Here is a 22,049-nt window from a genome sequence, read left to right on the forward strand (position 1 = left end):
TATGTTAAAATAAAGTCAAAATTTGATAAAAACAAAGTCAAAACAATTTTTTTAAGGTCAAAATAAAAATGGCCCTAGTAGTAACACAGAATAGGCCTACCCCTAAAACACCATTTTTAGCATGTGACCGCCTTTCATTTTCAAGGTACCGGTAATTAAGTTTGGTTAGAGCTAAGTCTCATAAGGTCTCTAAAAATACTCCAATATGTGCATAACTTGTTCGTCTGTTTATTTTTGTTGTCTACTATTGGCATAAAATAAAAAAGTCGGAATCTCAATATACTATAACGCCTGATTTATCCATCATCCAATTCGGACTTTTACGCTATTTCACAAAACCAGTAGAACTTTTTCGGATCGCGTACCATAACCTAGTAGTGGTGGCATTTTACCGTCGCTCCGTGCAACAGGTTGATAACCACTGTCGAAAATAAATCAGTTGGACCAAACAGTCTCTTTGGTTGGACTGAGTATATAGGCCTGTTTAGCAACCTATTCAAAACATGTTTTTTTTAAAGCACCGGGAAATAATTATTAGGCTACAGAATAAGATATTTAGGCTGTGGTGTTAGTTATGTTATTTTTTGGGGGTATAAAACAGCGCACTTTTTTGAGTTAAATTCTCTTCCGGTGCAAGCATTCTGCATTGGAAATATTTTATGCCGTTTAAAAATAAGTGTCACTTATCAGACAAAGAAGAGAGTTGCAACTAACGGTTGCAGACCAACCAGGATATGACTTGAAAAATAAACAAAATCAAACCTTTGTACTTTTTATTAGACACAGCGTGAGAAAATTCAAGATATATATTATGTTAAGTCGGCTAACCGCTCAAATCTCGCTGGATGAAGGGCTGCTAACGAAATAAATTTCCTGAATATAAAGCACTAGCTAAACCACAAATATCGTAGTATTCTATGGTCAAGCCCTTTTCGTAAATAAATACGCCTGGGGACCTCCAGTGACAACTCATGTGTGTGTATATTCCTACAGTCGTAGTGTTTGATTAGCTTTTGGAAAATCTGTGTTATGCAATTAGACCTTCTTTAATATATATATATGTATGTTTTTTTGCCGAAGAAAAGTCAACATCATTTATCATATCAATTTTTTATGTTATGCTTGCACGAATACGTGATTATTTGGTTTAGCCTTCGGGTGGTAGTGGTGATAGTATTAAATTTAAATTTATCAGTTTTGCGTAACTTAAATGATTTTTTTGGAAATCGATTCAAATTACTTTGTTGGCTGCGTAAATTAAATAGCCTCATGAGGTGCCTATAGGCCATTTGTATGGATTGATAGCTCTTTTACACTTGCACCAGTTAGCAATTATTCTAGGTCGATTTGAACTACTTTGGTTGTTGGGTGAATAGCCTCAACCATTTTTATTTTATGAGATAATGTTTACATTGTGCCATTTTTTAACTTTACAGAACAATGCATAGGTTCCAGATTGGAAACTTTGGATATTGCGCGGGGGAGATGTTTTGCAGTAGAAAAAATGCGCGGCTGAAAATAAAATTTCGACTTGAACTTGCGCGGCTGAAAATAAACCATCAGGCTACCGAAAGTTGTAAATTGCGAATTTATATTAAACTTACAGCGTTCATAGAATACTTGAATCACTGCGCAATTTTTGGTTGGTGTGCGGGCGCAGTGCGCAGGTAAATATTTAAAAAGTTGGATAGTATAGCATTTAAAATGCAATATTACTCGAAATTGCCTAATTTGACGTCACTAAACACGTGACCGTTGTCCACTGATGCGTGACCAAATCGCCAAACTGTGCGTTTTCAGCGTTTCGCAAGTGATTCTATTTGATGCATTATTGTATATACGTCTTATAAACTAGCGTTAAAAAATGTTATGCAACTTCAGTATGCGGCCCGCCAATTTTTTTTGTGCTTGTTAAGTTTCATACAGAAGTTTGCGCGGCTGAAGTTTTGCGCGTTTGCTCGAGTCAGATTTGCGCGGCTGAACACATTTTCTATAAAATGCGCGGCTGTGACCGCGGCTGAAAGTGCTACTGCGCGGGGGATAAATCCCCCGCGCAGGCCAAACTTTCCAACCTGGCATAGGTTGATTTAAATGTCCCAGATCTTTGACATATGTTAAGCAGCCAAATTTCTCAGTATAGTATTGAATATCGTAATTACTCCGAATTAACTAATCAAACTGGTCAAGCAAATCAATCAACTTTAATCATGGACTCAGACTCACTTTTGCCGTTCGATGGAACTCTAAGCAAATATACAAATGTAATGAAGGGATGGCAAAATAGGTAAGTATTTTTTTAGAAAACATAAACAAATATATATGTATATAAATTTAAATTTAACTCATTTACTATAGATTCCAACTGTTTTATTTATTCAATAATAGGTTCTTCATTCTTAATCCCCAACATGGCATGCTGGAATATTTCTTAAACCAAACAGAGGCAGTAAGTTCTCAGTACAAGCCAAGGGGTTCAGTTGTTCTCGGCGGAGCTGTTATTGCCCCAAGCACCGAAGACTCGTTCACATTTTCTGTAAACGCACCCAATGGAGAAGTCTACAAACTAAGAGGTCTTGAGGGTGTTTGAATTTCTATGTTGACTGTCTAAATCATGTAATTGGAGCATTGTGCGTCTTATTTTAAGTAGTGCAAATAATTAGACAAAAGTGCCAGTCTGGAAAGTATGGCAGATGTCGAAGTACACTGCCAACAAAATCAGGGTGACAGGGTGCAGCAAAAGTCAAAAGTTCACCCTGCTGTTGTAGCGTATATATACAAAAATTTGGGTGAATATTTAATAATATTGGGTAGAAGTTTGATCTGTCAAAAAAAAATTGTCAGTGAACTTGTCATGCTTTCCACACAGGCAGGAGGGTAGGAGTGATTTTCATAAAAACAAAAAAAAATAATTTTAAAGTAAACAAATATTGTGATTTTGAGATTTACCCATAACATTGTAAAATTAATGCAAATGTATGACTTCGGTTGTAATTTAAAGTAGTAATTTAAATGTCATTTATGAGGGGAAGGTATGACTTCCTTTCATTTTCTCATAAAATTAAAAAAATACAGTAATTTTTTTTTGTGTAGCTACTAATGCCAAAGAACGGCAGGAATGGGTTTCCAGGCTGAGGGCAGTAGTTCAGCATTTCAGCTCTCAAATTGCCAATCAGCACCCTCCATTATCTGGCAGTTCTGTGCGGAAACCCAGAGCGAGATCTGTTGCCTCGAATGTAAGCAACAGCATTAAAAAGAGCAAAGGTAAATTGAAAAATTTTTATAACAACTTTATTGATAGACCTTATGGCCCCCCCGTCAATTTTTCATCATATAAAGTAACCGGTATAAACATGTTTTCAAGGATATTATAACTTTTTTAGACTAAGTCTGTGACATGTTAACTTCATCATTGTAAAAATATATTTTTTGTTTTTGGAACTTTTAGATCAAGTTCAAAGCATGTTAACTGGACCACCCGGTACGTCCAGTAGTGCAAAGCCTGTTGCTCCAGATGAATTGTCAATGGCAAACTCAATTCCTGCAAGCACTTCCAGTGAACGAAACACTGGTAAACTATGCCCTTTTGTGTGAAACTTTTAGATAATTTTGTAAAAACATTCAATTTTTTTAGTTTGTTATGCCTCTTGGCATATATGGTAAATGTTATTATATTTTCAGCACAACCAAGCAAAGGAACCATCAATAGAACCACTCCATTGGAACCGAAAAGAGCACTTCCCAAGTCTGATGTACAACAATTGCAGGATGCAAGACAGGTTAATTGTGAAAACTAATTTCATAGCTGTATTGCTGCTGAAAACCTTACATAATTTGTGGTTTACATGAACACATATTTAAAAGTTTTTTTTTGTTTTTGTTTTACAAGACTCTTCATTGGTTGGGTTGCATCTATATACTGTCTGTTAATTTGCCATCAGTGTAATTTAATGTTGTTCAGTGTTTAACTTCATATGGATAACACACATACCATATAAGCAGGCCTTTTGATGCAAGACAGGTTTCGGATTTTTGATGCCTTTAGGTGCATGACCTCTGAACTACATTTATCTGATATTCATACAATGTGTTTGTTTTACCTAAAAGTGTTTTCAGAGAGACTACAGTCTGTGTTTTATTATACACTGTCTATTAATTTTCTACCTGCGTAATACCCGGTGCTGAATGTTCAGCTTCATATCGATAACACACTTCTTACCATTTTACAGGCAATTGTATCAGCAGACAATTACCATGCCGGGCTGGTCAGTATGCTGGACAGTCTGCCTTTTCACCCAAATCAAAACATGGACAACGAAAATGTTGAATCTGCCTCTCAAGCGAGTGATGAGCAGTACGTGGGTCTATCTGCTCTCGACAAAAATGTTCTGCTTATAAAATCCACCTCTAGTGCAATGATGCAGTGCCTGAGCAATTGCTACTCGATTCTACACAAGCATAGTCAGCAAAAGAATGTATCCCTTCCACCTGGTAAGAAAATGATTTTTTAAGGTTTACACTATGCATAGATTGTAATGTAGCTTGATAATGAATTGCAAAGCCAAAACGATTGGGTAGATAGACATCATCTTGATTCAGATTTTCAATTACAAACTTAAATCATCTTTAGTTAATGTGACTAAGAAGTAAAACAAAGCATCACTTATAAAAGGTGGAATGCAATTGTTATCATTCTAAATAACTGAAGATGATACGAGTTCGAATCGAAACGTCTTAATCAAGATGATATCTGTCTACTCTACCTTTTTGACTCTGTATTTTAAGCTTTGGAAAAAAACACAAAGAACTGCAAAGTTTGTTGTTTTGTATCATTTTTATGCCCTTGTTGAAACATTGTATGCACTAAACACAAATTCAACATAACTAGATGCCAAAGTAAAGTGGATGGGTAAGAAATTAGACGCCGATCTGCAAGATTCACATCACGAGAATGGAGCTGATTTGTCATCTGGAGATGGAACACTTAAGGTTCATAAAATACCTTTGTTGCTCCTATTTTAGAAAATAGTTTTGGTTTTAAAATAATTTATTTCTCAAATAATGTAAACAACTTGTTTTTTTTGTTTTTTGTATTTAATGTTTTAGTTTTTTGGTATGACGTTTTTGTCATTTATCATACTCATTTTTAAGAAGTATAAATCAGTGATTAATCCAAGCTAATTTTCAGGATCTTGGTGTATTTTTTGCTTAGTTTGAAAGCCCTAAGATAGTTTTATGAGATAGTACAGAAAGTGAAAATTTTGGTTTTCGGTTGTCGTTTTTGTCATTCATCATATGCATTTTTGCAAAACAGTATCAGGCATTGGTTTATAAATCCAAATTATATTTTTGTTTAGTTTGAGAAGCCCAACATTGCAAACCCTGCTGACGAAGTTCCTGACTCAACATCCGAACAAGAAGAAGATTTAGGGCCAGTTGATGAACACAAGAATATGATCATGCATCTCCTTTCCCAACTTAAGCTTGGAATGGATCTAACTAAGGTAATTTGTTTGTTTTTTAACTTTTTTTGATTATACTGCATAAGGAACAGTAAATTAAAATGGTGAAATCATAGCAGAAGTGTTGGGATGCATAATAATTTTATGCCAGCTTTATGAAAATAAACTATTATGTAGTTTTACCCTAAGTTAAACTGTATCAAAAAAGTGCTTTATGTAATATAGTTATTGTCCTTTTAATACAAAAAAATAATGCTTTGCTCTAAATCAGGTTTTTCGGCCCATATTGCTCTAATAAACCTAAAATACAGTGAAATAGTAGTCCTGTGCCATTTCTAAACTAAGTTTTAGTAAAAATTTGAATTTGTTTACAAGAATAAAGTTAAAAGTCTAGTGACCCCTGCACTGAATATATTACTATGCATAACAAGTGTTAGATTCATATCGCTACTCAATGTTTTACAGGTCACCCTTCCAACGTTTATACTGGAAAAACGCAGTCTCCTTGAGATGTATGCTGACTTTTTCGGCTACAGCGATTTATTCTTAAGCATCCCGAAAGGCGAAACTGCACATGACCGAATGCACAGAATTTTGAAGTTCTACCTTGCATCTTTCCACTCAGGGAGAAACAGTAAGCCTTAATTCATGAAGCCATTTCCTAACTGTATAGTTTAAAATCATAAATTTCATAAAACAGTGTCAGCTTGTAGAATGCTTAACATCGGCTCAGTCCATAGATTTTATAACTACTTTAGTTGATGTTGGTTATAATTCTTTAAATTTGGTTAATGAAATGCCCCTTCTCAGACACATTATAATTATTATTAAATATTTAAATTTGGTTAATGAAACTGATTTACTTCTCAGTCACATTTACATTTACTGAATATGATACAAGTTCGTTTCAAATCGTCCTAATCAAGATGATATCAATCTACTCGACCTTTTTGGATTTGCAATTCATTATCAAGAAACAATATTCTTGTTATTTTTTTAAAAGGCCAGGCTGCCAAGAAGCCCTACAACCCGTTAGTTGGAGAGGTTTTTCAATGCAGCTACTATGTTCCCAAGGAAAATACCTCACAAGATACAGACACGGAAAGCACTGCACCTCCAACTGCACAAACTCACAGCAGATTACAATTTATCGCCGAACAGGTGGGGTTGATTTTATGTGTTTTTGGTTTAGAGATAGACCAATATATCAGTTAACTGAAAATATCGTCCGATATTTGGCTTCTACCGATATATCGGTATCGGTACATGTAGGCCAATGCTTTGGCCGATATTTTAGTACGAAAATATGATATAATTTTTCCTGTACAACAAAAACACCCGTTTTTGATCAAAAAATTCAGGATTTTAGCATCACACCAAGTTATTATGCAAAATAATAGTTAAATAATTAATTAAGGTATATAAACTAAAACGCTAGGCATTTAATAAGTCAATTAAATCAAGTTTTGAACATTTCCCAGGTATATAAAAAAATCGGTATCGAGGTTGACAAAATTGTAAAAAATCGGGTATCTTTATCTGTCCAAAAAACAATAAGTAGGTCTCTAGATTATACTGTCAAAGGCACTTCTACATGTATTATGTCAAAGCCTTGCCTGACTTACAGCCTATAACAGTCTAGGTGTCATTTTTCAAAGCACCATACAATGCTACATGAAGGAAGTGTGCTCGCTAAATATAGCACGCTTTTCCCCCTCATTTGAAATCAATTATTTTTGTAGTAATGCCTGTTGTTTTTTCCTTTATCTAAAGATTTATTTTATCATTTTTTTTTATTTACTTTTCATGCTGCAACGAAGAAAGTTGAATTTTTTGTGAATTGGATAGTAATAAAAACATGCCAAGGGACATGTTCAGATGTGTATTTAGTACTTTTTTAAAATTTGGTAACATTGAGTCACTGTAAAGAGTAAACATTTATTAATGATACTAATTAAATGAAGATTTTTGGTTTTAACATGGATTTAAAGTCGCTGTCAACAACTATCTAGTGATAGATATACTTATCAACCAGTTCACCTGTCTTGATTTTGGTATTTTAACTTTCGGTTGTTTTTTTTTAATTTATTTTCAAACTCTTAAAGCAACCATATGTACATTGTGAAAGCCTACTAAAAAACAATAGCAAAACGAGGTTTTATTTGTAACGCGACCCTTTTCCGAACATATATGCATTTTAACAGTGGTTAAACCGTAATTCCACTAAAAATCTAGCTTATTGAACGCCTTTTGAACCATAAATAGATTCAAAGTACTCTGATACATTCAAAGTACTATGAAAAAATGTTAAATTGAGAAGGCCCTTACTAATACAAAATAATAACAATAAACAATGCCACATTGACGATGCTTGTATTTGCCACTTTTCATATTGGATTGAACACTGACCTGAAGAAAAGGCATAGGCATATACAACGACACCCAAATTTCCCTTTGCTGGCAAGAAAAAGATTTCTTTCTTTAAGGTTTCCCACCACCCTCCAGTGTCGGCTTTCCACATCTCCTGTCCCGAAAGTGGAATCAGCTGCACTTCGCACATCTGGACCAAAGCCAAGTTCATGAACATGTCGGTCGGAGCCGTGGTCATTGGCGAAGGTAGGTTTAATTTGTTCTCTCCTGGGTCTTCGAATCTTTAAAAGTCTTTAAATTGATGTGAATATTGGATGGTGTTTGAAAAACCCAAAAGTTTGGAGCTTTGTGTTTAAAAGTTTTTTTTTCTACGCAGCTCACATTATGTTTAGAAAGCACGATTGTTAAATAAATGTTAAAACTAATGTTGTTTGAGTTGGTCATAGCATATACCCTTTTGTTTTCGAATATGACGGAAAACACGTCGAGTGATCCTAATTTTAGGTCTTTTATAACCTATGAGTTTGTATTACGTAGAACGCCTTACACCCCTTACGTTCCGTTGGGAAGTTCAGAAAAAAATATTTTTTTAATTTTTTTGGCCGTATTAGTCAGAGCTCATTTTTGTCGTTGAATTTTTCTGATTGTAAATGTTTTAATTGCTCGTGAAAAATTGCTACACCAGCGATTTACTTCGGGTTTTACCCAAATTTTAAGCGTTTTTCCTAACTCTTGCTTCCCAGGTACGATAACCCTTAAAGACCACGACGAACACTACACAACCAACTATCCTTCGGCCTACGCCCGCTCCATACTAACAGTGCCGTGGTACGAACTGGGCGGCAGATGCTCTCTAGTTTGTCAGGAAAACGACATCACGTCCAACATTATCTTCCATACCAAGCCAATGTACGGCGGGATGCCACACAGGTAAGAACTGCTATAAAGCCGATTTTTTTAATCGGGGGTCGAAAAAAGTTTTCATTTGTGAAGATTCCATCGTCATTTTTTTAAATTTAGTAACGTTACGAGCATAAAGTTAGAGTAGACGTAGAATGAGTATTACAGTGGACCGAACAATTTAGTGTTCATTTTTAACATCTGTAAGATCTAAATGACATTAAAAAAACATTCACAAGAGACTACCTCGAAACATACACAAGATACTACCTATTTCGTTACGGGCTTTGATATTCATTCTACGTACTCAATAGTTTAATTATTTAGATATGACAACTTGACGTTAACGAAATCAGTCGATCTATTAAATTGTGGATTTCAGTGCCAGATCGACCGACTTTGGCCTCAACCGTATTGGCTCCAGGAGTAATTATTTTATGTGTGTGTCAGATACGATGTATTTAAGATTATGTAATTCACAGCTGTGCACACTGTTTTAGTACAGGGTTGTTAGCAATTCGTTTGACACCCATTTATAGCGGAATTGTACAAAAATCAGTTTGTTTTTATAAAACTCATTTGTACGTTTGCTTTTCTCGAATGAAAACAAAATTATCCAGAAAAACCCACATGTCTTAATTATTGTGTCAGACATAGAAACCAACAGCTTCCGACTATTAAAAACAGCCGATTAGCAATGTAATGTGCTCTAAACACTCGTGTCTTTTTCGTAAAAAAATGATTGAAAAACAAAAAAACACAAAAAATAACTATGTTTTAAAAACAAAACTGTCTATGTTGAAAATGGATGAGAGAAATATTGGAAACGTTCAAAATGCTTCCTATTTCTGTATGGGCTTTGATATTCTTACTACAACTTCATCCAGTATGCTCCTAAACTGATTGATTTTTCTCCTTTGACAGGGTAACCGCAGAAGTGAAAGATAAGAGCGGTTATATTTCTTGCAAAGTCCAAGGAAAGTGGAATGGCGAATTGGAATTCACGTACTTTAACGAGGTACGTGTTTTAATTTATTATCGTGCATATTATTATACGACTTTAAAGATAAAATATAGGTTGATTTTATTGAGTAAACAACGCCTTAGTCGATGCAATTATCAAGTAGTATTTTATTGAGAATAAAAATGTTAGCCTATAACTTTTGTCTTGCAAATCACTTAAACACAGGTATTAAATTATGAGCGGCGTTTCGTTTATTTAGTATGTTTTCAAGTGCACCTATTACAAAGTGAACCTAAACGTACTAAATTTGTAACATGTAACTACATACGAAGCGTTAACAAGACGTCTTGTCTAAAGCTTTGCCCTCTTTATATAAGCGAACGCCTGACTACTGTACGCTTACCACAAAACCGGCTGCAATTCACGAGTTGTTTGCTTAACCCGACCGGTTATATTTGCACAGAGTAATGCAAACCAAGCGCCAACGCCAAGTCATTCCGAAACTATCGACACCGCCAAACTGGAATGCTTTCCGAAATACGTCCGCCCGCTTGATGCGCAAGACGCGTTAGAATCAAGGTAAGTGTTGAAACTGACTTCAGCAAAAAACTTAACCGATTAATCTTAATGCTGGAGCATATATGCCAGGGATGTCCGTCCATTTTCACTTGGCTAGCCGCGAAGATGTTACCAGACTTGAACAACTCGTTTTTTTTAGCAATTATTCACAATCAATTTTATTTAAATCGCTAAATATTCTAATAGGAATGCCAATGGTAAATATGTGTGAGCTGACTTTCATAGCATAGCTTATGTTTTTCAGGCTGTAAAAATTAGGCTACATTTACTTCAAGGGTCTTTCCGACCAAAGAGTTTTAATTCACATTCTTTGTTTCGACAAAGAGACTAAAAATGCCGTTGGACAAAGTAGCGTTTTGAGTAAAATCTGAATAAGATTAGAACTAGAATTAGATTTAGCTGAATTTCGCCCTAATTCATTAAATTAGAAAACTAGAATTATCTAGTTGTCCAAGTCTGCATCTTACACAAGTGTAGAAATCAAAATATCACCCTGTTCATGTATCGCCTCTGTTTTGTTTCGCGCAGAAAAGTTTGGCGCGAAGTGACGCAGTCGTTACGTAGCGGTGACGTCACGTCGGCCACCGAGCACAAGACCGCGCTCGAAAATCAGCAGCGTGAGATCGAACGTCAGCGTAAGGAAGCCGGACTTCCGGTTCCGGTCGCTTATTTCTCACGCACCAAGGGAAAGGACTACGACCTCTACAGTTTAAAAAGCGACCAAGTGTTGCTGCCCCAGCAGAGCACCTGATTTTGGCCGGCGACTTTCGACGGCGCGTCGCTTTGAAATTATATTAGGCTTTTTTGTTGTTTTGTGATGTTTCGTGTACTCCAGTGTTTCTCATCCCGTGGGTCGCGACCCGAAATTGGGTCGCAGTTTGATTTGTTTGGGTCGCCCACTGCAGTATACTATTGTCGTTAGAATAATTGAGATTGGTCCTAAACAAGATGTGAATCAAATTATTTATGCCATTGACTTTAGAGTATTGGTTCGCCAAAGCGTTGCTGTGATACTTCGCTTAGTACAGGGTTCTTAAACTGGGGTCCATGGATCCCTTTGGGGTACGTGGACTAGTTTTAGGGGGACAATGAAGGCCGTACTAAAATCTTGGTGAATAACTTGAAAAATATATGCATTTTTTTTAATTAAATTATATTATAAAAAAATGCTTTGGCGGCTTCTCCTTAAATGTATTTAGACTTATTTAAGTTTCACATTTGTTTAAATAAAAACAGCAGGTTTCTTAAGTCTACTTGTTTTATGACGTCATGTCTAAAAATTTCATGCCACCTCTGGTCCACGCGAACCAAACAAATTGTTTAAGGGCTCCGCTTAAAAAAAGTTTAAGAACCACTGGCTTAGTACTTGGGTCGCAGCGAAAAAAGGTTGAGAAACACTGGGTAAACGATCGGCGGGATTTGCTATCTAGGTGGCTGCAAACTATTTAGGGATTCTTTTTTAATTCACCTTAGATTTATTGGCGGAAAATGTTGGAAATGACAATTTATTCGATATATTATCGTTATGTCTTTTGTGTGTATCAAACATTTTTAGTATCGCTGTTTTAATTGGTGCCCCATATATCTGGTGGGCGTGACAAAAAAAACGCCATTTCCTGAAAAATATGTCATTTCCTTTGATATATACACACGTCACACATCTATATGTCAAACAATTATCTGCGTACATATAAACAAACCGGTAACTTGCAGAATTTTTGTTACGCATTATTTCTTTCCAATCCTCCGCAACGGTAAATGCATCACTGCTCCTACAAATCTAATATTGTTAATTTAAAAAAAAGTTTAGTCTAACGTTTTATTTGAATGCGACACAATTTTATATAATAACACTAGACTTCTATAAGGGGTCTATAAAGCTGCCTAGGGCATTGCAATAAATGGTAAAAGTTCAACGATTCTGGTCGAAGTGTTAAATTTTCGGTAGTGTCACGTAAGGTCTATAACAGCGCTGTCCAGCTGTATGTTGCTAACATTTGTATGTTCCTTGGCCCGACGTATGCAATTTTACACAGATTTTATCGCTTCGCCTTATTTAGGTGCATCCGTAGTGCCGCATGTTGTGTCGTGCACGTGTTCGTTTGTCCAGCACTAGTCATTGCTGTTTCTTCCAAATATATATGTGACAGCTAAAAGCAGTACACATCCCTACTGGCCGGATTACAACAACAATGAATTATTATCGGTCATCGTTATTCGATTCTCCTGCCAACTTTAATAATACTTATTGCAAAAGTTTATTTGACTTGTTACGATGTTGCATCCGCCATTCTTTGCGCTATATTTGTTTTTTGGCGTTGGATGCTCATTATTTTGGAATGGACCCTATGTACGTGGCTTCAAAGTGATATCTAGCAATGCAAGTGTGTTGTCCGTTATTTTGCAAACTTTTCAAACACAATGTTTTTGATCGATTTAACGAAGGCGTGTCGTTTTTCCGTGTTATTGCCCTCATTTAAAAAACTGCAATCAAGCACATATGGCTAAAGTCTGATGCTGTTGCAAAAATGCCCAAGGCCTTTTCTATAAATACTTCATTGAGTATTAGAACACACTAAAAATCAATAGCAATTAAATTCCTAGTATGGGGAATATTTATTTAAAGTTTGATTTTCCTTTTCGGCGATACAAACAAAAACTCGGTATTAAATTCCAAATCCAAAAATTTCAACCTCGCAAGTGTGGTGTATAAATTATGATGTGCGCTGTTCTGGCAAACGAAAGGACAGTGCGTAACGTAAAAACATTTTATCGCCCTCAAAATAATAGCCATCGTTTTTTGCAGCATTCGTTTTATGGAGTATAAAGATAAAAAAAAACTGGTGCCGGCAAGCGAGATACCGATTTGTAATTGTTATGGCTCAAAGCGTACTGTGTAGTTATTTCCGCTTCTCGTGTATATTTGTTATCATTATTAAAATTACAAACGTATCCGTTCAATTATTGTTTGTATTTCGTCTCCTAGATATCAGCAAAGCCACTGTGGTCAGGAAGGAGGGTAGTTACTTAGTATAGTTACATATTTCATTTACACGACTGAAGTTATTAGTTTCTTTTAAACTAATACTACATCTTTCCTTTGTCAAATATATCCCATTCGGACTTGATTCTTGACTTGGACCAACCCTATAGCTGCCCGCCTGATTTTTATATTTTTTACGTATATCAACGAGCACGTTGTAAAACCTGTCCTTCGTGATGACTGTTAATACTTTTGTGCATGAGAAACTGGTTAGATTTAGTTTCTATAGGTTAGACTCTCGTAAGAGGTTAGGGGTAACCAATTTTTTTACGGACCGAACACTAAGGACTGGCGATCGCGAGCCAGATGTAAAATTCTGTATTGACCTTATTTGACATTATTGTTATGAAACAAAAAAAATTACCGAATTATATAGTGGGCGTAACGAACTGTGGGTTAGTTCAAAAAGTTTATCAAAATTTAGCTTAGTTGGTCTCCGACAAACATTTCCTTTAATAAAGTAGTAATGAGTAGTGTGGAATAATTACGTAAATATGTTGCAGACTGGAAGAATTAAACAGGTGTGCCGTAGCTTGGTGACCCTGCTATAGGTAAATAATGTTTTTGTTGGCAAAGTTTGGTATTTTATATTTTGGTTTTCTTAGTTCGTTATGATCGGTTTCAACATTCAATTTTAGTGGGTTATTCAATGTATTTTATCAGCCTTTAAACGTGGCAAAATAAATGCCTAAAGGCATGATTTCTATACAGACAATCAAAGCGTCTGGTATTCTGACATTCACTCCAGTGGTCGCTCTTCCGTCAAATGTTTAAAACACAACGACTCTTTGCAATATTCAAGAAATCAGAAATTCGCACACAACAAAAAGTGGAGACGTTATAAGGGCTTAACAAAACATCGAAAACCATCCGCTATCGCCTCCCCGGTTCGATTTTCACTGGCAAAACTGAGTGCCTGAGCAACTTCGGTACGTTCCAGCCCATTTCGCCCGGCCTTTCGTGTCGCATCCGGTAAAAAGTGGCCGGCTTCTTGTAGGTAGTGTACAGGTACCCGGCTCCGCTCGTAACCTCTTGCGAAAGGGCAGTGTGGCCGATGTACTGGCCCTGGTCGGAGACGTTAACACGCTGGAACAAGTCGGTTTGGTCCGGACCTGGAAGTATAGTTCGATGTTCGCGTTGTTTTTTGTGTTTACCTTAGTGAAGCTTTTACTCTTGTGAGGATAACCGCAAAAAGAAAATACAACATTTTTAACTATACGTAAATTAGATTTTTTTTCGATTTTCTCTAATCTAAATTATGTTTCTTGTATGTTATAGCTCATTTTGATGAAACTGGTTAAACTCGAAGGTGCGTGCGTTTTATCGCACCCTGAAAAATGAAAGTTAGGCCACACTTAAACTATACAAAGCAATTTTTTCACGCTGCTCGTAAGTGTTTTTTTTTTGTATAAAAATTACATCTAGTTTTGTCGTAGTTTTATGTCGTCACATGTTACTTAACGTTTTGAGGTAACTTTGTGACGTCAACCTGATTTTTGTCGATGGCTTCCCCCCGAAATTTTTGATTCCGCCCTTGTTACAGAGCAGACACAAGTCGGAATTCGGCCAAATTAAGACCCCTGTCGAGTCCCTACTCCCCAGTTAGCAAAACCTATTATTCGATTATATGCCACAGTCTCAGACCAAAGGCAATAGTTTAATTAAACCATTCAATGTTCGTAAAAATAAATAAACACTATTAGCCACGCCAATTTTATAACACTGTACAATAAATGTACGGCTATTACTCGGCCCACAACTACATGATAAAGGTGAAATATTAAAAATTAGTCCGAAGCCCAGTGAAAGTGGCACAAGGGCCGCGAAACGAAACTGCAGTTATGGGAAACTTGCTGCAGCAAGAGCCAAACATTTTTTTTCAATTGAACACAAATTAATGCAGCAGGGACCATCCTGCATTTTCATATCTCTTAAAAAGTGAAAGTTTTGCCCACGTTGTGGTATAATTTTTCACCCTGCCTAATGTTGTGACACTTGATCATATCGAATTCTGGGGGCCTGACCTGCGAAAAAATAGGCCAAACGTCAAAAATATGCGTTCGATCTAACCTGTGTAAAGCATCCTTCTGCCGGTTGGCATGATGTGTGACGGGTGACTGTAGCATTTAGTGGCAGTGTCAACCGATCCGGAGCTGCCACTAGTGCGCGAAGAAGCCGCGCTCATGACTCGAGTCGATGCCACTTTGCTGCTCATTTTTTGCTGTCAGTGCTATTCCTATCACATATACGCATATAACCTATTAAAGTATTGGTGAATTAAAAACTATATAGGCTCACTGGATGTCGGTTAGCATATCTGGTTAAAATCAACCAACGTATTGTATAAGGATAATTAGGTCTCTATGGAAAGTTGGCCAGGGACCGGTTCTTCAAATTTCTTTACTTTTAAGCGAACCGGTATAATACCATGACTGCCTGTAGGAGTCTAGGCCAGAAGTCGTCAAACTACGACCCGCGGGACAGATCCGGCTACCCTGGTAAATTCTTCTAAGCCCGCGGAATTTTTTTCAACTGGTTTCGATATAACGTTATTAATACTTTATTAACAGAAACGTTTGTCCGATGCAAAACTAGGCTCAAGTTTTAAAAAATTTGAAACTAAAGAATTTTTTAAATGTTAGTTTGTGTTATTATCATGTCAAAAAGCGGAACACCAAATATGATATCTGAAAAAAAGTTAGGCGGTTGTTACTTGATTATTAAATGGGTACCTTTCTTGAACTTTTAGACGTGTTTCTATATTTGTGCATACCCTTATGTATTAGCAACTAGTATCGGTCTTTAACAGTCTTTAAAAATATGTGGCCGTTTAATTTAATTGGGTTACCGACCGTAGTAGTTAATTACATGGTTAGATTTATTAGGAGTGGTTCTGTGCAAAATTTCTCAAAAAAATTCAGAAAATGTCTATAGTCATATAAAGACATAACTTATTTTAATAAAATTCGAATTTATCTTCTTTGCGTTTTGTTCACTTTAGGATGTCAAAGAGATGTAAATAGAATTTGGTCGCCAAAGCTTCTGTTGTATACCAACGTTTAATGTTTAAGGTCGCCGCGAAAAAAAGTTAAGATGGTGTGAGTAGGCCTATATTGAATTTAGACAGCTTTTAAATACCATAATGCTTTTAGGCCTTTTCAAACATTTAATCATACTAATCTTAGTTTTTCGTTATAGCCTATGTTTGTACTTAAAGTTAAAGACTTATTGCACCTTTAAAAGAAAACAGTATACTTTGATATAATCAAAATTAAACAGCTTTCGATGGCAAACATTCCGTTTGAGACATTATCAAACAGTAACTTAGCTGAGGAGCCAATAATGCTGTTAAAAATGTAGCCTACCTACACTATTGACTTTACTCGTCTGTAAACTACATTTGGTTTGAAAACCACGTATCTCTAATTTGTTCTTGCTTGCGTTGCTCTGAATATGCGCTCGGCGCCTGCAATATGAGATTTGTAACGCGATACGTCGTAACAATAGGATATCTGTTTGTGCTTATTGTTTCCAAACATTAGCCGGAGCTCGGATTGTTTTGCTCACGTCTGCCTTTTAGAATTAGATAACCTTCATCAAAATAGGTACAAATATTCTGTCGGCCGTTTTCTGCGAATTTAGAAATGGATTTTAGAAGCACCAAAATTAGAAACAACGAAATGTACAAATGTCTCTTTTTTGAAGAGATCCACTGAATAGTCGTAGTTCAAAATGGCTTCGAAGAGCTTTAATTTCCAGAAATCCAAAACGGCCCATTACCAACTCTCTCCACTGTTTTACAAAGGTTAGGGAGCCTATGTTGTCGCGTTCCTGGTCGACTTAATAGGCCTATAAAGTTACATGCATTTCGTCTGATATCCATAGTACTACGGATAAAAGTGGTATCACACGAAATAAATACCGGTACATGTAGTTTTTAATTGTAGGCCTATACGAAAATATTTGGATTTCCGACCAAGATAATCGTAAGGCTGGCGGGTCGGGCTTTGATAGTTTGTGTTTTCGTATGTACTATTATGCAGCTAATAGTTGTGGTGTCACGGTTTTGTATAATTCCCTAACGACCTACATATTTCAATATGTTTACTTTTGCCTGAACATCCGATTCGATACCTAATAAAACTTGGCATTCATGCCATAAAACCTCTTATCTCATAATACAAAGAACAGCAAATTGATCTCTAACCTTGAGACCGCAATCTACGTGCGGAGCAGTAATTTATATCATAATAGGTTGCTGCAACCTACTGGACAATGATGTTGTTTACAAACGTGCAATTTAAAGTGTACTGCAGTAATTTCATTTCTTTCCTAATAGAACAGAAGTTATAGGCAATTCACGTTATTTAATATCCCAGCAATAGAAAACGCGATTATATTAAAAAATAAATACGATCTACAATGAAGAAATATTCAACAATAAAAAAGATAAAAATCTATTGCTAGTTTACCATAAAAAATCCATTTATTGAAGTATAGTATTGAAAATCTACCTAGACAATTTTTAAAACCGAGTAGGTCCTACAGATGTTTAATTACGTATTACCAATAGTTTATCATAATTTATGTTTTTCTTGCATCTATAAAAAGTTGCACTCAGCATGGGCACACAAGCGTTTGTTTATACACGTGTGTGTTTCAACAAATGCCAACTATTTATAACTACTGCTTAGAGAATCGCTGTGATTCACAGAAGATTGTTCCAATAAAGATTGCAAACTGGACTGATTTGGGGCTGCAAATTCCCCTTCAAATACTTCGTTTACAAATCCATCACAGATATTATCAACCTCACTACATACAGAAGACAATATTTCCTTCATTATGTCATTTGACAGTTCCTCCACAATATTCCAAGGATTAAATTTTCCCTTTGGAGCATGGAAGGATTTTCGCAGATAATCGTTTCTTTCCTCTTTATGCAACAAAATATTGCTTATTGTGGCATTACTGAGTGCTAACTCTGTTCGGATCAATAAGCGAGTTGTAGATTTTTCACTATGACATGGATCTTGTTGATGGCCTAAGGTTTGTTTTAGAGAGTTTGATTTTTTATTCAGGGCAAATTGATAAGCTTCTTTAGGATGTTGCGAAGGCTTACTACTACATCTGCTCCCCATGTTCATTGTAATGGGTTCTGCAGTTTCTTGAAATCGCACACTTCCTTTTTGCTTGGGTAGGTCAATGTCATCATAGTGAATTTTACTCCACCTTGCACGAATTTCATTCTCTTCATTTTCAATGTCTTGTAGTCGTTGATAAACAGTCTCATATGTGCCAGCGTTGTTTGCATCTTGCGCTGCTTCGTGCAAATTTAAATCTGACTGCATATCTTGAAGCCTTTCTGCTGTGTCTTGTACAATATCGTCGAACAGTGAGTTGACAACACCTTTTTTGCTCTTCCTTTCTTTGCATGGTGTTGACAAATTGCTCTGTAACTCTTGTTTTGAAGACTTTGGTAACTTTTTTTCATTTCGGTAATGGTGCGTCTTTGGAGTTTTAATTCTTGGTGCAAGTATTGGTGAACTGGTGGAAGTGAATTTTTGGTTCCGGTGTAGTTTTACTGGAGGAGTGTGCTCCAAATGCGATTGCTGATTGTTAAATTCTGGTCTTACAAGTGGGGAAGGAGAGGGTTCATAAGATGTTATGCTAAAGTCAGGATGTTTTGATTTGACAATTGAAACATTTCTTGAGGCAAAAGGCCTAGGTCTGCTCTTTGTTGGGGAACGGTGCAATGACAAAAATCCACTCTTTTTGGGGGGTTTCTTGTTTCTTCTACTTCGCAGCTTTTCCTTTTTAACAACGTCTTGCAGTTTGTGGGCAAAGTTCTGAAATTCGCTTTGGCTTGCATAGCTTCGTACTTCCTCAAATATATCAGCAGTTGTCGTGGCTGCATCTTTTAAATGAGCAGAGTGTCTTGGCCTTTGATCTCTGTTTTCCACAATACCGCGAATGTGGTCCTCAAATGTAGGGGGGTCTTTAAACTGAATATGCTTTTTATGTTTTACAACAGGGTGGTTTAACTTTTTATCCTGTTTTCCTCTTGGAACACCTTGTTTCTTTTGTGGAGGTACAAATACAGCTTCATATCTTACATTACTAGTTGAGATTTCAGATTTCTGATCCCCATAGAGCTCTCTATTGCGGTTTGACTCTTGCTCAATTCTGGTATTACTTACATCTAGTTTGGCAAGTTTTATTGCAAGTGAGAGCTTGTCATTTTTCATAGGAACACCGCTGAAAGGATTATGTGGTTTTAACTGTTTGGATTTTTGTGATGAAACCTTCTCAATGACAATTACACCAGGGTTTCTGTTATGATGTCCATAATTTGAATTGTCAGAAGCATCCAAGTTAAAAAAAAGTTGATTATTGTAATGTGTTGGTTTATCAATACAAATCATTTTTTTAGCCATTGAAATCCTGATCAAAATAGAAGTATTTTAATAATCCGGCAAATTATTATTACATATTTCTATAAATCTTATTTATGCAGGGAGTCTAAACCGTTTGAATTTTCCGGTTCAGGTACCATTTGGGTTAAAGGATTTTTAGGAATCCAGTTCAGTTCCTTTTCGAAGCATTTTAAAATTTCCGGTTCAGCTAAATTTATTTTCAAAACCTGCAAATCATTTCATAAAGTTTCGGTTCAACTCCCTGTATTCGGTTCAACTCCCTTGGTTTGGTATAAAATTTAACTTATTTTACTACAATCTCAAAATATTGTGTAACATACTGTATTACAATGTTAAATCAAAATAAATAAGAGGACTGGTCTAGAATCCTACAGAGTTTCGAGGGTTTCTATTGCCAATATTGTTTGGGTTAGGGTGGGACTGGGTCTAGTATTACTATTATTATATTTATGACGCCATATTTATTCGTTCTTTGCAATTTTATATTTGACAACTAGTTTCGTTGCTTTTAAAAAAGGTGGTAGGATTCTAGACCAGCGCCAAAATTTGGTCTTTAAGATGTTTTTTGGTGCTGGACTACAATCCTACAATATTTGGGTTAGGTTAGGATTTGGGTGGGTGAAGCATTATATTTATAACCAATATTATTTGACCAACACAAAACAAACCTTAACCAGCACCGTAACCCAAATGTTGTGCGTTGCTTAAATAATTGTTTGAACTCAGTGGTATAGGATTCTAGACCAGCGCCGTTTTTGGTCGCAGCTCAGTTAAGTACAATCAACATCAAGAGGTTTGAAAGGTAGAATTACAAAATTACTAACCTATTGCGGACAAGAAGGGTGCAAAGTACTACCTTAACAGCATGATATAAATCACATAACTACAAGTTTACAAACAAATAAAAACCTACAAAAATGTTAGCAAAATCGTTTTTGTATTTTTGAAACAATTTTCCAAAAATTAAAAGTACGCGAATTGGTCATGGTCGAATGCAGCTGATTCTTCTACATTTTTTTTGTTTGGGTCGGGTGGTAAATGGTGACCGAAAACATTCTCAAGAATTTAGAAAATAAACCTTAAACTGAAATGTCAACCTAATGATATTTTAATATATATATGTATATACACACACAATATATTGTGGTATAATGACGACCGGCTAATTTCCGAAAGTTCGTTGAAACCAGAGAGTCGAACCGGAACTTGAACCGGTTTTGGGCCAAATTTGCCCGAACCTCAACCGCTTTTTGTAAGATTTTAGGGAGCCGAACCGGAACTGAACCGAATATTTAAAAAAAACCTGAACCTTAACCGAACCTGTCAACAAAAGTGGTTTATTCCAGCATGACGTCACAAGTTCTATTTAACAGATTCAAGGTATTCCATGTTAAAAATTTTACGAAAAAAAAGAAAACTGTTTAACTAAAACGTTGTTTTTTTTTTTTTTCTGGTATTTCAATACTGAGCTGCTTGTTTGCGTCACGTAACTATTGACCCATGAACTGGAACTTTATGAACCGGTTTTAAAAATACATTTAGTCGAACCGGAGCTGAACCGGACGTTTTAAATTGCTCAAAACCGAAACCGGAACTGAACCGGATTCCGAAAAAATCGTCGAATCCGAACCGAACCTGAACCGAAAAAGTCAAACGGTTCGACGCCCTGGTTGGAACAGAATATTTTACCCAAATGAAGCATGGTTTTGTTTTGCATTAAGGGGGTTACATATAAAAGACAAGAACCATTATTTTTCTGTTTCACAGTGCATGGTTGTACTGTGTTGGCTTTGGCAAAAGCTTGCGCAACCGCTGGAAGAGCCTCAAGGCACTTAATTTAAAAGGTGCATTTTTTACAGAAAGCCTCGTGTGTAGAGGTCGTATTTTAGATTAGTCCTGGACTTATTTTTAGATTAGCCCACCATTTCATATTGGTGGTTTACATTTTTAGTTTTGTTTGTGAAGCAAACCTGCTTGCACAAGAATCCTGTTAGGGCCAACTAATTTCGGTAATAACTTAGTTCCAAAATTACCCGGTACCGGTATATTATTTTGAGTCTGTCGTAATTGTTGGGCAGTAGTTCATGCAGCCTAGGGCTGGTCCGTAAAAACGTCACAAGAACACTTACTAAACATTTTGAGCGTTAATTGGATTCAAAGCCAGCGATAGAGTGTAATTTGTTACGTCAAACGCTTTATTAGGCTTGTCCAGGCAACAATTGGTCATTGTAATGTTCCTCTTGTGTAACGCATATTCGACGCGATCAAGCTGTTGAAATGCGGCGATCGACCGCGAC

General features: G+C 36.2%; 3 protein-coding genes across 3 annotated transcripts; 1 reads left to right on the plus strand and 2 right to left on the minus strand.

The window, feature by feature from the left end:
* Positions 1-2,081: 2,081 nt before the first annotated feature.
* LOC146145612 (oxysterol-binding protein-related protein 11-like) lies at positions 2,082-13,225 on the plus strand. Its single transcript, XM_083390626.1, has 15 exons — positions 2,082-2,284; positions 2,386-2,570; positions 3,091-3,261; positions 3,446-3,577; positions 3,679-3,776; positions 4,227-4,488; positions 4,886-4,986; positions 5,355-5,501; positions 5,925-6,093; positions 6,463-6,620; positions 7,946-8,075; positions 8,573-8,759; positions 9,654-9,747; positions 10,157-10,272; positions 10,801-13,225. The coding sequence occupies exons 1-15, from the start codon at positions 2,112-2,114 to the stop codon at positions 11,021-11,023; spliced, it is 2,346 nt and encodes a 781-aa protein (XP_083246752.1). The 5' UTR covers positions 2,082-2,111; the 3' UTR covers positions 11,024-13,225.
* Positions 13,226-14,070: 845 nt separating this feature from the next.
* On the minus strand, positions 14,071-15,569 carry LOC146145613 (uncharacterized). Its single transcript, XM_083390315.1, has 2 exons — positions 15,386-15,569; positions 14,071-14,427 (listed from the first exon to the last, which is right to left on the minus strand). The coding sequence occupies exons 1-2, from the start codon at positions 15,528-15,530 to the stop codon at positions 14,189-14,191; spliced, it is 384 nt and encodes a 127-aa protein (XP_083246441.1). The 5' UTR covers positions 15,531-15,569; the 3' UTR covers positions 14,071-14,188.
* Positions 15,570-17,689: 2,120 nt separating this feature from the next.
* LOC146145614 (uncharacterized) lies at positions 17,690-19,752 on the minus strand. Its single transcript, XM_083389988.1, has one exon. The coding sequence runs from the start codon at positions 19,750-19,752 to the stop codon at positions 17,989-17,991; it is 1,764 nt and encodes a 587-aa protein (XP_083246114.1). The 3' UTR covers positions 17,690-17,988.
* Positions 19,753-22,049: the final 2,297 nt, after the last annotated feature.

The sequence above is a fragment of the Ascidiella aspersa genome, chromosome 5 (genome assembly GCF_963924565.1).
Source record: "Ascidiella aspersa chromosome 5, kaAscAspe10.2, whole genome shotgun sequence".
NCBI classification, from domain to species: domain Eukaryota; kingdom Metazoa; phylum Chordata; class Ascidiacea; order Phlebobranchia; family Ascidiidae; genus Ascidiella; species Ascidiella aspersa.